This window comes from Candoia aspera, chromosome 4 (genome assembly GCF_035149785.1).
Source record: "Candoia aspera isolate rCanAsp1 chromosome 4, rCanAsp1.hap2, whole genome shotgun sequence".
NCBI classification, from domain to species: Eukaryota; Metazoa; Chordata; class Lepidosauria; order Squamata; family Boidae; genus Candoia; species Candoia aspera.
In genome coordinates, this window is record NC_086156.1 from 99,609,429 (window position 1) to 99,627,895 (window position 18,467).

General features: G+C 45.4%; 1 protein-coding gene across 1 annotated transcript in view; it reads left to right on the forward strand.

Moving 5' to 3' along the window:
* The first annotated feature begins 471 nt into the window (after window positions 1-471).
* The window catches only part of CACNG7 (calcium voltage-gated channel auxiliary subunit gamma 7), a 33,556-nt gene continuing 15,560 nt past the window's right edge, over window positions 472-18,467 (forward strand). The window contains exons 1-3 of the mRNA XM_063303043.1: window positions 472-695; window positions 9,987-10,226; window positions 12,644-12,748. Of these exons, the coding sequence (XP_063159113.1) occupies window positions 10,031-10,226; window positions 12,644-12,748 (301 nt within the window). The 5' untranslated portion in view covers window positions 472-695; window positions 9,987-10,030. The remainder of the gene's footprint in view (window positions 696-9,986; window positions 10,227-12,643; window positions 12,749-18,467) is intronic.

Here is an 18,467-nt window from a genome sequence, read left to right on the forward strand (position 1 = left end):
CTTCTGCCTCGACCCGTCTTTCTTTCCGCTCCCCTGCCTCAGCCCCCCTCCGCCTCGTCCTCCAGCGTTCCCCTCTTCGGCGTCCAGCCCTTCGTCTGCCGCCGCCGCCGCTGCAGCCGTCCCCCTTCCCTCCGCCTTCGCCGCCGCCTCTTCCTCGCCGCTGCCTCCCTTCTTTCGCTGCCTTTTTTTCTTCTGTCATTGCCCCCCTCCCTGCCCGCTGCTGCATTCCTCCCTCCCTCTCTCCCTCCCTCCCTCTCTCCCGTTCCCCGATCGAGATTTACCCCCCGCTTGTCCACTGCTGCAGCGTTTCCTTTTTCCATTCCGTCGCCCCCCTCGAAACGCTGCACCCGTCCTCCCCTCCTCCCCCCAACACGCACGCACGCACACACACACACAAACACGCATACACACACTCCTTCTTTCTTACTTTGGAATGAAGCAAACTTCTGGATGGGGCGCTCAGCAATAGACCCCTGGCCTTTGGGCTTCCAGAGGGCCGGCCCTTGAAGACGGGGGTCCATATTCCGTCCCCCTCCAAGAAAGGGGGAGAGGCGGTTTCCCCCAACCTGCCCCCCTCCCCGGCCGCCCCCGACGCTGGAGTGCAAAACAAGGGGAAGTAATAAGCAGGGAAGCGATGCAGGTGCGGTGGAAGGCGAGCGAGGAATCCGGAGCCCCCGCGGCATTGTAACCGCAAGGTGAGACGAGGCGTCAGCCCTTTCGGCCGATCCCTACCTCCCCCGGGTGGTCGGCGAAGCCTGTTACTTGAATGCTTTCGCCTGCCTTCCTGGGCCAGCTTCCCCCGGGCCCTGCTTCTTCTGGGGGGCTGCGTGCGTGCCCCTCTGCACTGGTGCCTTGGAACCAGGAAGGCGGCCCGGTGTCACTTCCCAGATCAGGATGCCAGGCAGAACTCCAGAGACCAGAGTTTTGTATTGGCTGCAAAACTGGCCTCGTCTGTAACACCACTATCCGCCGCCCCCCACCCCCTTGCTGGTCTTCAGAGAGAATCTCTTTATTTACCTCCTCCTTTGGAGCTGATTGTTCTGAGATGTGAGTCTTACTTTGAACAACTTTGGCTACCTTGCAAGCCTGTGGCCTTTCCTTGCCTTATCAGACAGCCAGACAGGGGAAGGGTGGTTGTGTAGCACCTGGGCTTGTTGCAGATGTGTCAGGGTTGGAGTCCTGAACCCTTTTAGTTCTTTTTGTTTTTTTAAGAAATCGGCTTCGACGTGAAATACATGCATCTTTTGATTCCTTGCTGATGGCGAGAGTGTGTCTATATGATATATGCGTTGAGGGAGAAAGAGTTGTCTTAAGTCTGCTTCTGGATAGTGGATTACTGAAGTACAGGACAAGTAATTATTGGAACAATAATCCTCAATAGTGGAACATTGTGGGCTACTGCAGGTGGCAACTTTCTTTGCTACTACGCTTGCCTATAGCCTATTTGGGACAACTGTCAATTCCTGAAAGTGCCAATTTTCAATTTAACTGGGTCTGAATAAAATTCCCACCACAGCTGGGAATTTTGTCTCCTTTTGAAGGTCTTTGCCTTTCATGCAAATGTGCATGGGTGAAAACAGCACCTGTGCACATTCAATTTTAAATAAGGTGATGGGCCACCCTCTTCGGACCAATTGCTTGATGCTGCGGCTGCTGTAAATGCCATCAGTGTTTCCCCCACCTTGCTAGGAAAGATGCTCAGTGTGCCAGAAGCATACGATCCCTTGTCAGAGATTCATACTTCTTTTGTGGTGTGGTATTGCCAGAATGGTACAGTGTATCTGCTATGCTCCAAGAGTGTTACAGGGCTTTGTGTGTGTGTGAGGGCAGGGGAGAGAGAATTGGTGGGGTTAGCTCCTCCCTGGTAGGTAGGCTTGTATCTGTGATTTCAGACAAGGCATGAGACTGATTTCTTGCAACACGGTTGTGATTTTTGCTTAGCACACTTCTGAGGTTGTGCTAGTGTGCTGTGCAGGTTTAATAGGACAGGCTAGGAAAGGAGACATGAATCTTTAACACCTTTCTCTGGATTTTGCTTCAGGGCAGCCTTCTCCAGTCTTGTGCCTTCCAGCTATATTGGTTGGGCTACAATGACCATCATCCCCATGGAGGTTGACCACTGGGGATATGGGCAGTGGCTGTCCAAACACATCTGAAGGATACAAGATTGGGGAAGCTTGCCCTGTTGTGCAGTGTGTGTGTGTGTGTGTGTGTGTGTGTGCATGCATGTGACTAAGAAACTGATAGAAAAGGTTTTCCCCTCTGTTTTTTCGAGCATCAATTTGTCTAGAAGAACAATTGCACAGAGGATATTTTATGTTGCTCTGCTTGATACCCTGATATTTTTGCATGATCTCCGTTAATTCCCATGTCCCTTGTATTAGCATATTGTCTGTGTCTTTTCATACGTTGGGTTATTTTAACCCCGCCCCTCCTACCCCGTGTTAGTATTATATTGTGCATGTATGATTTATTGGGGATGATCCCTGTCTTATACAGTGAATAAGGGTGATGTGTGTGTGTTTCCTCTACTGTATGTGCCCGTGGATTTCAGCTTTGGGTATTTCTCATCCATCCTTGGCTGATTGCCTTCTTCAGAAGAATGTCTTTTATAGGCAAGTGTCCTTCCAGACGGCACCTAGGTGAATTTTCTATCCCCCTGTGTTGGTGGGGGTGTGGGGAGGTTCACGCCACTGGCACAAGAATATCAATATCTGGAATGGCATTGTACTACATAAGCTGATTGTGATGGAGCTAGTGGGGGAGTCTGCTGGAGACAGGGTGATTTTACATGAAAGAAACACCCGACTCCTGAAGCATTAACATTTCAGGCAGTCCCAGATGTGATGTGGCTATGAGCTTGTATTTCTTGGCTGGTGAAGGTGGGATAGCAACAGCTGGAAGGAGAAGGTCCTGGTGGTGTAGGGCAGAGAGTGGGATGGAGATCAGCCCCATGCTGACATAGCACATGGGTGCTAGATAGGATGCAGGCTGGCTGAGGGCTAATTTTACTACCTTTGGGAATCTGTGTCAGGCAGAGCTTCATTCCTACAATGATAGCAGTGTACTGTGAGTTGGAGCATCAGGAATCCAGACTATCATCTTGTGCAGTGAAAGGGATGATGGAGGAAATGTTTTTATGCCTCCCTTGGTGCTGATCTGGTTCTGTGGGAGGCAGTAGGGCATAGTGGCTAGACTACCGGTCTTAAACAAAGGAACATCTGGATTCACTTTCCTAGACTCACGCTTCCTGGCTTTGCTGAAGTATGTTCTTTGCGGGGGGGGGGTGATTGGAATTTGTTTGTTTGTTTGTTTACAGTAGAATGTTTACACGGCTGCTCAGCTTAAATACTGTACATAACTCTGGGTGGCAAGCAGTACATTCAAAAACAATATAAAAAGCGCATGTGTAATCTGACACATTTGGAGATGGTTGGCTGAGGAAGGCTTATTCGATAATTTGGAGCCTCTCTGCTTCACCTATCTGACCCAGCTGATTTCAAGGCAAAAATAAGCTGATCAGGTGAACAAACAGGTGTTATTTGGGGTGAATGGGCAGATTTAAATCAATGTTTCTCAAAACTGGCAACTTTAAGACAAATGGACCTCAACTCCCAGAATTCCCCAGCCAGCATGCTGGCTGGGGAATTCTAGAAGTCCACATGCTGCCAAGTTTGAGAAACACTGATATAAATGAACACATAAAAATGGCATAAGGCTTCCCTGTAAATAGAGCTTACCATTTTGAGTTTGGAAACTGATATGTAAAATTGAAATGGAATTTTCTACCTCCAAATGCCATTTCTATATAGAGAAGTAAAAATCTCCCCCTCCAAATCATTAGTCTTCTTAAAATTCATTTGGTGTCCCTTGAAATTCCTGAGAAGTAGCCTGCAAATTTAGTGTATTACATCCCCCCAAAACTTGGCGCAGAATATATGGGGTAGGTATAGGTATGCATGTTATCTTTTATTCTAAAAACAGATCTGTGAAATAGCCTTACATTAATTGTATTCTGATTATATCACACAAACACACCAAGGGGCTCAGGACCATGTACCTCAAACTTGGTTAGGCTGAGTTATCCAGTAAGATTTATGGCTGGACACAGATTTGAAGCTGTACCTCCTTGTTTAATTCAGGTTTCCCAACCTCGTCATCTTTATTCATTTTGGACAATCAGTCCCATCCAGCATTGTTTGATGATGTTGGACCCAACACCTCTGGAAGGCATCAGTTGGCTTCAGCTGGATGAATCTATTATGCTAACTTTGCTAATAGCTTAGTTTTTCCTTCCATTAAAAAAAAAAGGGGGGGGGGTTAGCAAAAATTTCACCTGCTAAATTTCTGTGAATTCTGCTGCTGATGAAGACCCAGGAGCGAGGCTGGCAAAAATGGCTGCCATCACTGAAGACAAATGGCTTGGTCCATGCTGAGCAGCTCACTTGGCCAGATTGGCAATTGGACATGTTGGCAATTGCCATATTTTCTCCACTGACTGTTAAGAGAGTCTAAAACAAATCCATAGCACCTTAATACTTTTCATTTTTTGGGATTCACCAGCAGAGTGGGAACATAATAGTCAGAGGCGCTAAAGTCTCATATTCTTTCAGAATATATGAACCCCTTTCCCCAATCTGATGTCCTGCAACCCTGCTGGTTGGACCAATAAGAGTTGAATAAATTTGGGAAATATCCAGTTGGAGAGATCTAACCAGAACTGTTGTCAAACGTAATTCTAAAGTGGTTACTTGAACACAGGATCAGAGTTTCTTGCATATGGATACCAGGATTTTATAAGTATATGGCTTGCCATTCAGAATGTGTATTAATTGTATTAACATAATCCCTTGGGCTTGGTATGTGGAAAAAACACACCTGTGCAGGCCAACATTTACAATGGTGATGAATGTCCAATGGAAGGTGGCCCAGTTCCCAGCCCCTTTCTGTGTGCTGGATTTTTTTTTTTTTTTGCCATTTGTGTCAACAGATCTTGTGCATATATTTTTGGTTTTTGCTTAGTCTGCTGGGTGAACTCGGCCAAGTGCAGTATGTGACAAATCATGGATAAATAAATCATGGGTAATTAACATCATGTGCAAACCATGTGTATGTAGTATTTACCCATAGGGAATGGTATATGGTTGAAAGGCAAGTTTTCTCCAATATCTGTTTGTGCTTTTGGACATATTTGCTGTCTTTAAATGTTTAATCTGCCCCATCTCGGACACAGAGTGTAGTAAACAGCACACAACTAATAGTAAGAGAAGGTGGGTTGACAAGTAGGTAGATAATTATTAGGAACTCTAACATTAAGTAAACCAAAGCAATATGAACAATCCATTTGTGTCTCCTGACGTTTTCTAAAGTGTCCAATATTCTCTTAAATATTTACATCTCTATCCTTCAGTCTTCCTTTCTCAAACATCCAGCCACCCAGGAATGGTAGTGTGAAAGCAAGACATCCAAAACAGGACATCTCTAAGATTGCTGTCTCTTCTACTTGAAACCTTCTAGCGAAGAAGACATCTTCCCAAGTGACATCCATCTCTTTAAACATCCCTCTGCATTTAAGCTCATATATCTGTGTGAACGTGATTGTTCATCCATACCTTGGTCTCTGGCTGTAAACACAGACATCCCTTTTCTTTCTAGTTCATAAGCATATCATCTCCCTCCTTCCTCACACATATACTACAGTATATATACACAGAGTTATGTGTCTGATTGTGTTACATGTCTGTGTGTGCGTGTGTGTGCGTGCGCTGATTTGGAACAGGGTTTGTGTAGGATGGGTATTGTGTCACCTTCTGTAACCAAAATAAACCCACTGCAGATGGGAGAAATAGAATGAAGTTTCTCAGCCAGCAGCTGGGCTAAAGCTTCACTGCCAGGAATTATCAACAATGCATATGAAGGCAGTAAGGCTACTGTTACGTAGGGAGCAACAGACAAGACCTTATTTCATCCCTGAGCCCCTTAACAGGGGTTGCAATTCATCTTAGGCCCGGATTCTTTGCCATTCTCCCTGGTCCGCTATTCCTGCCCAGATACCACGTTTCCATCTTACATACACACATGCTCACAGATAATTGTATCTTGGGGAGGAGGGGTGTGTGTGTCTCAATGGCACAGATATGGCCAAAGAAAACATCATTAGAAACCTCAGGAGATACAAATGAGGAAAAGTTCTTGAAAATCCAATGCAAGTAGAGATGATGTTAGACTTTGAAAGTGGAAACTGATATCCTGAAGAGAATTGTAACTTTATGACTGAAAAAATCAGGGCTCTGTAATATCTGTAGGTAGCAAACAAAGAGGCACCAGGGAAAATGGAGAAGGAACCTGAATCCCAGAGTTCCACATCTTTGAAGGAGATTGGTGCAGTCATGCTGGCTGGGGAATTCTGGGAGTTGAAGTCCACACATCTTCAAGTTGCCAAGGTTGAGACACCCTGCACTATCATGTGGTTGAGAATAAGTGGCACCTACATTTTGGCTGTTTTCATGTAGCACATTGAACCACAAAAATAGATGACCAGATCTTAGACTTCCATTTTGTGCAAACCTAGTCCATGGGATTAGTTTATGGCCCAGAATACCATGCAAACTCAGACAGCTGGCCCAGTCCAGTAAATCATTTCAGTTAACCATGAGTAAGCACGTTCCGTGAACATAACTCTTCTATACCTCCAGCTTCTACAAAGAGAAATAAACCAAAGAGATTAAACTTCTTAAAAGCATTTATATATAGCTAAAACTGTTAAATATTCATAAGAAAACATAGGAATCCTGGTTTTTGAAGTTCTTGGTAGGGCTGAATGAGAGGAGGAAGAAAAATGGAAGTAGTTGAAGGAAGTCTAGGCTCAATGTTTTATTCCTGGAACACAAGTTGTTCCCCATCAGGTTTCAGTCACATAATATGTCAAGGGAAACTGAGCATGTGCAGTGTTCCTTCCTACTCTCTGAATAAAAGGATTTCACCCAAATGCACTAAGGTAGAACTTCCAAAGAAGTGCATCTTATGACAAGATCTAGAGTGGAAAGAAAAAAATGGCATTTGCATATTGTTTTAAAATCACTGGATAAATCTTTGGCAGAAATTCTGCATCACACTGTTAACAGGTACTGTTCCCTCATAACTCCAGTGCCAGCTGCAAGTTTGGGGAGAGGAAATTTTGTAGGTTCCCCATGGTGGCTTCTCTCCACTGTGAGAAGGAGGCAAAGTGGAAGATGTTCCTTTTTCTCACTCTTGTCATGGCTTGCATTTCTGGAGAAGGCAAGTGCCATCAGTGAGATCAAGGAACAAGGGCAGAAGTGTAGAAGTTTGAGCTTGGCAGATGATGCTCTTACTGGACTGAGTTTCAGGAGGCTATGCCAAGTCATGCCAAACCCTGTTGCCAGTCCTGGTCCACCAGCCTTCTGCAAAAGTATTTTCATAGCAGAGTGTGAAACCTCTCTTCCCACACACTAATCCAGTGTTTCTCAACCTTGGCCACTTTAAGATGTGTGGACCAACTCCCAGAATCCCATGCTGGCTGGCTGGGGAATTCTGGGAGTTGAAGTCCACACATCTTAAAGTGGCCAAGGTTGAGAAACACTGCGCTAATCAAACACTGCTCTCAAATTCTGGTCTTTAATGTCCTCATCAAGGACATCAACCTTGATAAAAGCAGAGAAAAAGATTGAATTATGTTCTCCTCACTCTTATCATCCCTGTGAATATCTGTGTTCTCAGAAGTTTTTGTTGTTCAAGCTTGCTTAGGAGCTAAATGACAAGGACAACACAGTTCACTGTTCAGGCTATATGGGATCCGTTCTGCTGTTTTGCACAATGTTTAATTCAGTAACATGGCTTATCTCTGTGTTGGTCAATATTAGCTGTATATGAATTGATTGTTTTATTGGCTGGAACTAGCATAGATTCAAGATGGTCCTGCAGTGTTTATGTTGATACTGAAATGTATTATTCTGCATTCTGGTTCTTTTAAAACATATACCCCAGAAAAACTAAGAAATCTAGAGTCTTCTCCATGTAAAAGATACATTTTACCACTGATTTACAGGTCTCCCCTTTGGGAAATGTGTATTCTATAGGGCCCAAGACTCCTGTATTTTTGGAGGGGGCTCATTTAAAAGAAGTGATGGGGAAGTCACAGTTTTCAAAGACAGTTTGGCAAAATCATTACCACAACATTGTATACTTGGATAGCTGCTGGGGAGGCAGGCTCCACCACTGATGAGACGCTATTCTTTATGCGTGAGAGAAATATTCTAGTTAACATCAAACTGCTGGATCCAGCAGTCGTATTTAAATTTCCCACAATGGTTCTAACCCAGTGTTTCTCAACCTTGGCAGCTTTAAGAAGTGTGGACTTCAGCTCCCAGAATTCCCCAGCAAGTTCATACGTCTTAAAGTGGCCAAGGTTGCCTAATGGTACTCAAAACAGTCAGGTTGTCAGTCCTCACTGCAACCATCACAACCAAAAAAACTTGAGAAGGTCTCATCCACAGGCACTTTGCCAAGCCTGGAGCCAGCCATGGCTAGATAGCAAAGCTTGGTAGACATCAAGCTACTCTTTCAAAAAGAAGAAATCTCCATTCTTTGGAAGGATCTTGGGTTGGAAAATGACTATGGCGCTTGCACGATGTCAGATAATCAGCTAGGCTGAATATACAGTAAGTAATAATGATTCCTCCGTTTTATTGGCATGGGAGGAAATCTTCAGTTTAATGTGCAAGGTGAGAATCTGGAATTTCTGGCAAGTGAGAACAGTAAGAAACCAGAGGTGGAGAAATTGGGTTCCTAAGAAGAGTTTTCAAACTACGTGGAGCCATTCCTAGTATTTTCCTGCCAAATGCTGGTACAGGATTTTTGCACCCTGTATTTATAAGTACAAATCCTGGTGGACTAGAAGTTATGGGACTTCCAGTAGAAGAGAGTATCTGTGGCTCAGGGTTGAACTATGGAGTCCTTGGTGCTCTCTGAGATGGGCTGTTTGCTTGAGACGTTTCATTACCGGACTAGGCAACATCAGTGCACACTGGTGTGCAGGGCATGCTGTCGTAGGCATTTGCACAGAAAGAGTAGTGGTTCCTTGGTGGAGGTTTGCGAATTTCTCCCATCTGCGTGCTTTCTGAAGCATTTCACGCCATATGTGGTTCCGACAGAAGAGAATATCTGTGGCTCACGGGTTGAACTGTGGAGTCCTTGGTGCTCTCTGAGCTTGGTGGTTTGCTTGCACACAATATCTTCCTCCATGTTTGCTTGCAGACCCAGGCAATGTTTGCTTGCAGACCCAGGTCAGAGAGCACCAAGGCCCCACGTTATGGGATTTGTAATCCTGTTTATCAGGGCTTTCCCTCTTTGGGGAAGCTTGCTCTAGTACATATCACAGAAGGAAACTTTTCCACTGCTCTGGACTTCACAGTCAAATATTCAACATTTCCAGGTCAGAAAAATGCTAAGAGGAGGGACCATCCTTAGGAAACCTTTCAGGGTCTAGGTAGCAGGCTCCTTGGGGCCTGAGGAAAGTTTTACAGGTGGTCGTCATTTAGCAACCACAGTTGGGACCAGCAACTTGGTCATTAATCAGAGTTGTTACTAAGTGAAACCGTGAGTGTGCTTATGACTTTATTTCAGCTTTCCTTTGCTTTACAGACCTGCGAAGGTTGTAAATGCAAGGATTGGCCATAAAGTTATTTTTTCATCACCGTCCTAACTGTGAATGGTTGCTACATGAGGCAGTCGCTAAATGAGGACCACCTGTAATGAATTCGGTGGCCCTGCATGGTTCTCTTGGTGAACACAAATTCTCCAAGGCAACATAAAAGCATTTGAGAACCAGCAGTTCTGGGGATCTCTGCGATTCAACACATTTGATTTGGAAATGGGCAACGAACGCTCTGATAAAATCCCAGGGGGGGTTGTTTGGTTTTGGTAACCCCCTGGAGTTTTGGACTGACTGGGGTTTCTTTCTCTTCCAGGTCCTTGCGCTGCATTTGGCCAGTGGCTCTCTCTGTCACCTAGGATGAGTAACTGCAGCAGTCGCGCTCTGACCCTGCTGTCTAGTGTTTTTGGAGCGTGCGGGCTGCTCCTGGTGGGCATTGCTGTCAGTACCGACTATTGGCTGTTCATGGAGGAAGGGATTGTATTTCCACAAAACCAGACCACGGAAATAGTCATGGCGCTCCACGCTGGCCTCTGGCGGGTTTGTTTCTTTGCAGGTAAGGGCCTGAGGATGCTCCTCCAACACAGCTTCATTTATGATGGCAGATTCTCAAGCCCAGCTGTGACATCCATGCTCTGACCCCAGGACTAACCCAGACCCAGTCCACCTCATTCATTCTTCCTAATTTCCTCTGCATTCTTCAGCTCAACATTTGCTAGCCAGAGCAACAAAATAATGCCTTGAGCGAAGGGCGAGATGGATACCTGGCTAACTTCTAGCCAACGTGTGCAGTTGGTAGAACACTTGCAGAGTTGAAGTCAGGGGACAAAGTGGACTTCCCAAGAAATGAAGCTCTTCCCAGAAGGTCTGGAGCAGTCTGCAGCTCAGCTCTTAAGAAGGTTCTTCAGAGAACTGTCATTCAGGAAATCTAGATTTGGCTGTGCTCTGAATTTCGAGCTACATTCAATCAGGCTGGGGAGGTGGGGCAAGTTGACCCTGGGGTATATGTTATCTCAAAGTGAGGAGAATTCATCAAGTTAAGAACAGGGTCCTGGAATAAGAAGGTTTGCCCCTCTTCTATTCATTGGATAATGCTAGAAATACTGCAAATACTGCATTTACAAATATTGCAATACAAATATTGCATTTGTTTAAATTAAACTATGCAACTCAACTATCCCGCCATGCACATTTAGCTATCCTCTCTTTCCCATGCAATGATACTACCCCTTTTTCCTGCCTCTAAGCCAGAGATTGTTAGCCTTTTTGTGCCATGGACCCCTTTGACAGTCTGGTGAAAGCTGCAGACCCTTCTCCAAAAAATGCATTTAGATCAGTGTTTCTCAGTCTCAGCAACTTTAAGATGTGTGGATTCCAGCTCCTAGACTTCCCCAGCCAGCTGGCTAAAGAATTCTGGGAGTTGAAGTCCACACATCTTAAAGTTGCTGAGGTTGAGAAACACTGATTTAGATACATAAAATAAAATGCATAGATAATAGATAGTAGTACAAAGGAAACCAGTCATGCCCAAGTACAGTTATCAATATTAAAAATAATTCAAATTATTATTATTAAATAATAGGTAATGAGATTTATTGAAATTAACAAACACTTCTGGAGTCTAGAGGCCAACAACTGTTTTGTTGCCTACATTCATTCTCAAATAAAAAGCTAAATTTTAGTTAGTGAAAATAATGTTGTCATTTTTCCCCCATCCAAGTTTATGGACTCTCTGACATCTGAAGTCCATGGACCCCAGGTTCAAACCCCACTTGGTGTGAGCTTGTTTCTTTCTCTCTCTCTCTCTCCCCCTCCTTTTTTTTTTTTTTGGTTCATTTCCAAAACCTTTAATACCTTTTGCTTCCATTCTCATCAGGTCTGTATTCTGCAGGTCCCTATTCTGCTGCCTATTCTGTATACTACTGAATTGTCCTGAGTCTGCTCCTTGTTCTATTATTAACCCCTTAATCTTTAGTCCTGTAGACCAGGCCCAAGATATTTTCTACTTGAAGTGAAGATTAAGATAGCTCTCTCCCACATTCTATACACACATACACACACAAACATCCCAGTATGAATGTGTTTGTGTGAATAGTATGTATACACAACCCCCCACACACCCCAGTAGTTGAAAATGACCTGATGGCACATAATCAATCAATCAATCAATCAATCAATCAATCAATCAATGTATGTTACCAGTAATGACACTGTACCCTTACTATGTCTCGGGTAGAGGGTGTGGAACAATGCAACAGAGAAGTGCACACAGGAGACATTTCTTTATTTGTTTGCTTGTTAGATTGATATCCTGGAGCTCAAGGTGTGCACAATACTTCCTCCTCCTCTTTTGCCCCACAACAACATTCCTGCGAGGTGATGGGGCCGCCAAGGAAGAGCGATTGGCCCAATGTCTCCCATTGGGCTTCCATGGCTGAGACTTGAACCTGTCTCCCCAGTGCTAGTCCAACACCTTAACCACCATATCCCATGGACAGACAAGTGCAGATGCATGCCCCATGCTCCTTTGTGATGTTCTTGACAGCGGGACCAAAGCTGTGTGCCCCTGCTCCTTCCCAGTGTAGCTTATGGCTTTGGAATTGGTCAGAGGTATCCTGCCTGGTACTAGCCAGGGCCATGACTCTGAGTGAATTATCTTACAGAAGTGGCCAGTTTAAATGGAAATGTATCTGACTGTCCATTTTGGCACACGGTAATCTGTCCCTGCTGATTTGGGGCATCCTTCCAAGAAGGCCCTGTGGTTTCCTTAAAGCTCTTACACCAGTGTTTCTCAACCTTAGCAACTTTAAAACGTGTGGACTTCAACTCCCAGAATTCCCCAGCCAGCCATGGCTGGCTAGGGGATTCTGGGAGTTGAAGTCCACACGTTTTAAAGTTGCTACAGTTGAGAAACACTGTCCTAATCAGACTACTTTTCTTATGTGAATTTTTATGCGTTGTCTCCTTCTCTAGGTCAGAAAAAAGGCAGCTGCGTGGCTTCTGAATACTTCCTGGAGCCTAGGCCTGACCCTGACCCCGAAGGCCCCCTTGTTACGGAGAACACAGAAAATATCCTCAGTAAGTAGATAATACATCTAGGCATGATATGATTCACAGCATTAACAATGGATAAATTAATATCAGGTGCGTGTTGAAGAGGTGATTCAGATCAGCACTGCAGCAGAAGGAAAGGGTTAATGCCCTAGATAAGTGCCTGCACACACATACACACATCCCCCCCAAGTTCTTAATTGATATCTCACTCCCCACCCACCCCCATTTACTTTTTAAAGCCATTTGCACAGTTGCAAGTTCGCTGCCTGAAAGGCCTTGCATGCAAAATGCAGAATTTTTTGCACTTAATCGGGAGCCCGAAAGGATAGAAATCTCAGCCAGCGAGGCATTCCTTGTCATTATTTATTTTAGCCATACTGGAGGCACATCTACATCAGTTGCAAGACTTTCCAAAAAGAATTGAAAAGGCTATTATGTTAACTCTTCACTGCCACCTGCTCAGCAAGGTTAAGGTTGCAAGCCTGGCCCTTCCACCATTATTATGAGTATTATGAGTTCTGTGTTGCTTACACAGAAGGTGCTGGGCTACAAACCGGGAGGGCGTGAATTCTAGTCCCCCTTAGGAATCAAAGCCGGCTGGGTGACTTTCGGCCACTCTCCCTCTCTCAGCCCAAAAGCCGATCAGGCGTGGTATGAGAGTTCTAGTCCCGCCTTAGGGATCGAAGCTGGCTGGGTGACTTTGGGCCAGTCCCTCTCTCTCAGCCCAACCCACTCACAGGGTTGCTGTGGTGGGGAAAATAGGAGGCAGGAGCATTATGTACACCACTTTGAGTGGTATAAAAAGAAAGGCTGGATATTATCAAATCAATCAATCAATAAGGGGTGGAGCCACGAAACCCTGCCTCTGGCCTCATCTCAGCTGGTGAGCTTGGAGCATCTACCAAGCCCAGATTCAGTTAAGGCCTTGATCGGAGCAGCCCAGGCCAAGTGTGTCCTCTCGGCCTGTCCTATTGGATCTAGCCCCTGTGGCTCCCTGCTCCCTTATTGCGGCTGTCTGAACCCTGTGGGATGGCTTGGGACTGCAAGGGGGTTGATGGGGATCAGAGGTTGCATGAGGGACGGTGTGAGCACAGCAGGCATTGCAGCATCAGGACAAGGCTGACTGAGCAGAACAGGAGCCGTGGGCTAAACAAGCCCAGTTTGCTCTGATGTCACTGTCAAATTTGGGCTTGTGCAGGGGGCCAGGAATTCTCCCTTGGCATTTCCTCTTCTGCCTGCACCTCCTCTGCATGCCCCCTGTTTTCAAGCCACCCATTTAATAGCGCACAGTATACTTTATTTAGAAGGTTACAGAAATGACTTGGAGCAGGGTTCCTTTGCTTTGCTGGCTGGGGAATTCTGGGAGTTGAAGTCCGCACAGCTTAGAGTTGTCAAGGTTGAGGAACCCTGACTTGGAGGGTCAGGCAGCTGAAAGTTGCAAGTGTCAGACTCCCATTTTGTACTTCATTAAACATGGTTGCAGACCATCAAATATGACCTGGATAGCTTGGCTGGAAAGGGTCCACAGGCCAGAAATCTGCTTGAAGAGGTAACCACGTAGAAATGTGGAGAGAATTCTGGGAGTTGAAGTCCACATATCTTAAAGTTGCTGAGGCTGAGAAACACTGCCCTAAGGGCTTGAGGTCAGGCATCTTCAAATCTCCTCTCAGCCACGAATGCACTGAGTGGGCCTTGGTCAAGCCACCAGCTTCAGTTCTCCAATGCAGAGATCAGGGGGGTCTGCAGGGAGGGGATCAAAAAAGTCAAGATGGCGGTCACAACCATGTGAGCAAAGCCCCACCCCTTTTTTATATGCGTGTAAGAGAAGCTATTGGGTTTGTTCCTGTATTCCTGACATCGCCAACTGGCAGGAAGAGATCCACTAATTTTGGCAGTGATAAGGAGATGGGGAAGGTTGGTTCGCTGTAGCTACATACTCTGGAAGTGTTGGGGCTTAGAGCATACTTGCTGAGAATTCAGGGAGCAAAACCAGGCAGCTGTGCACCATCCTCCAATCTTTGCGTTGGCTAAAAATTGTGCTGCCCTCCTGGCTGATCCCTGCTCAGTCCTAGGAACAGAACTGCCAATACTGTAGTTGCTGTCCTTATGGATTTAATGGGGGACAAGTTAAAGAAAGCAGTTGGTGGATGCCCCCAACTTGTGAGCCACCCAGAGTTGTTTTAAGATGCGTGGCCATGCATACATAAATAGAAATAAATAAACTTCATTTCTCCTCCCACCAAAAGCAACCTGCTGGCAGGAAAACAACAATCACTCTCCCCAGTGAGATCTTTGGCACAGATGCAGAGGTGCCCAGGCATGTGACTCGTCCCTCAGCCTATTTCTGAACATGGGTCTGCCACTTTTCTGAAAGAGTGCTAAACCCCTGTCCAAAAATAGTCCGGCTGGGAGAGAAAAGGCATGGATAAGAGACGTGGGGTGAAATGGGAGGAAGTGATTGATCAACTAACTGTCCTCTGTTAGTGCTGCAAGGGAGTGACAGGACTGGCTGCATGATTGGGGAATCCGGTTCTGACTTTGTGGCTGGCAGGACCAGAAGCAGTCAGTGGATGGCCAGGGGAACCTGCCGTTGTGATTGCCCTGTGCCTAATAACAACAGTCACCATCATGGCATCTAGTGCCACTGAAGCCGGAATATAGCAGGCAGAATGGAGCCAACCTCCTCCTCAACCACAGTATAAAATAATAAAATAAAATAAAATAAAATAAAAGGTATAACTATGCAAAACTTCTTGTCAGCCGAAGCAGTGCAAAATCTGTAATGAAACTAATGAGGACAGAACCACAGAAACATGGCTGGCAAAAGCCAGCTTTATTTCCTGGTTTAAATCAATCTTTTATGCAGCACAGAACTCTCCCTCCCTCCCTCCCTCCCCCCCCTCTCTCTCAAGAGAATGTTAAACCTGTTTTCAAGCATAGGCCTAGTGCTCTTTCAAAAGATTAGGATATCATCCTAATCATCATCTCACACTGGCTCCTTTCAAAAGACCACTAAACCCGTGTTTATAAGGAGTCAGTGTGAGATCTGACAAGTGCTTTGGAAAGTGTTTTTATGTCTCTGCAAAAGCCAGGTTTCCAGGTTCTCTGGCACCTCAGGCTCTGGCTGTGAAGGGCATGTCCCCTCAGCCAGAGAGGCCCACATTAGCCTAAAATGGCCAATATCTCAACCCCTGACCCTGTTAGCAACTATCTTGTCAATGAAGCATTCCAGATTGTGTCCATGGCAAAAATTGTGTTGGAAGAAGAGGGAAAACACCAAACAGAACATCTAAGGATGACTTGAAGCTGCCTCAGTTGTTGGCTGGGGTGGAGATGAAGACAATGTCATGAGGTCACGGTGGACAAAAATGGTGACCAAGGCATTTATGGTTACTTTGTTCTAAGTGTTAACAGATTTAAGGTCTTCGCTGCATTGGCTTTGCTCTGTCTCCTTCCCAAATGCCCACCCACTCTAATTAGCATATTTAGGCTAAATAGGGGATGGTTTGGTGTAAGCAACAACCCATTGGCGAAGCTGATATTTCCTTCCCACTACCAGCTAATTCAAAAAGTTATTTCAATCCTGTTTTCCACCATTTGCTAAATTACTGCCTCCATATTACAGTAATTGGTTTGAGTTTTATTTTTTCACGTCCATTTATAGATGATCATCTAATCTGGCTTAAACTTTTCCAAAATGGAACAGGTTTTCAGCATCTGTTGATTTCACAGACATACATTTTATTTCCCATTGATCCTGAAGAGCAGAGACATCCACGGAGTCTGATAATGTTGTCAAAATGATGCAGTGCACATTGCAACAAGTGCCAGACAAACTCCCCCCCTTTCATGTACAAATGGGCAGAGTGTGTTATGGTGTTATGATGCTCATTTCAATATTTGCCCTCCTCCCAGCACACCCTTGTTGAAAGGTTTCCGATTTCCAAACATTTTTCTGTATCTGTTTACTAAAACAGTGTTCCCCCACCCACCCAGAAATCAGGGAGTCTAACCAGAGATGGGCTTAACTGCTGCCTCAAAGTTTGCTTGTTTGTTTTCAATCCCCCATTTTCTAAGTTTAACCCCACATCAAGGGATTGGTAAGAAGCTCTTTGCTCTAGCCCAGATTGCTAATTCAAAATAAATCAAGTATTCTTAATATGGGTCATTTTCTTGGCAACAAGGGGGATGATTAAGGGAGTCTTGCACAATAATTCATCCAAGAATTCCAGAAGAGTTAGTAAGTTGGTGATTATTTTTCTGGAGAAAATGGGATGGGCACAGCAGAGAGGGAGAAAGCCCATGCATATTCTCTTCTCTTGGAGGTTGAAAAAAATGAAGGGGGTCTTGCGAGGGGCAAGGTAGCAACGCATTAACCTGTGTTTTAGTGCATCAGCCAGGTGCCTGACAGCAGACCTACCAGGCTCCCAAGATTTAATGCCATCCTTGTGGCATGAACTAATCAGGGCTTTCGTTTATCACTAATAGGAGTCAAATGGATCTGGGTTTGAGTGGGGAGGGGGGCAACTGCTCAGTCCTGGCTTCAAACTTAAGGAAGTGCTTAAGCAGGAATATACCAGGGCACTAGGTAGAGGTGAGCCTTCATGCAAACCCATCTGCCCAGTTGGATGGAGAAGTTTGAGGATATTTGTAGGTTGGTTATGCTTTTGAGGCAAAATCCAGAAGTTGCCCCAACAGCCGATCAGCAGCAAGTAGGCATATCCTATCTAGGCTGCAAAAATCCAAATGACTACAGGTAGTCCTTGCTTAACAACCCTGATTGGGACCGGAACTCCATCACTAAGTGAAACAGTAATTAAGCGAAACATCGTGTGACCACCCCGCTTAGCAGTGGCACTTCTGGCAGTCCCAGTTGCAGTCATTATACAAATCACCCATGGTCATTAAGCAAGACATCACATGACCGAAATTGCAACCTCCTCCCGGCTTCCCCATTGACTTTGTTTGTTGGAAGCTGGCTGGGAAGGTCGCAAATGGCGATCACATGACTGCAGGATGCTGAGACCTTCATAAATGCACAATGATTGCCAAGTGGCCAAACCGCGATCATGTGACCATGGGGACGCTGTGATGGTCGTAAGTGTGAGGACCAGTTGCAAGTCACTTTTTAGCATGGTCGTAACATTGAACAGTCACTAAACGAGGGCTACCTGTATAGATGGCAACCAAGGCTTAGAGATTCCTGTATCTCTTGACTGCCATCTAGCGATCATTCAGATGTCTGCAGCCCAGATATCTACACCTAGGTAGGGGGGAGATCAGCTGTTTGGTGGGCTTCCTTTGCCACTGGATTCTTCTGAACTTGATGTCCCAATAAACCCTCCAGACAGGTGATTGGTGGGTGGGGAAGCTGCAGGGTAAAATTGGTATTGCCCCTTTTGGAGGGCTGTGGGCCATGGTGCCAAGCAGCTCTTTCTACCCCAAGGAGAGCAGAAGGAATGGTGGCTAAGGGCGTACCTGAGACTTGTGGACAGCCTGGTGGGTCTTCTGATCTGGCCAAAGAAACACACATCAGATTTTACACATTTTGAAAGTGCCATGGATTGCAACTGGCATAAGAGGAAAAAAACCACACTCCTTCAAAACCAGAACAAGGTCACTGTATAGGCTGAGAAGGCAAGATCAAGGCAAATTTGTGAGAACTTGGCAGAAAGAAAAGATTACCATGGCATGGTTGTGCAGCAGTTAGGAGCAAGTGGGGCTACCAGATCTGGTCTGCACA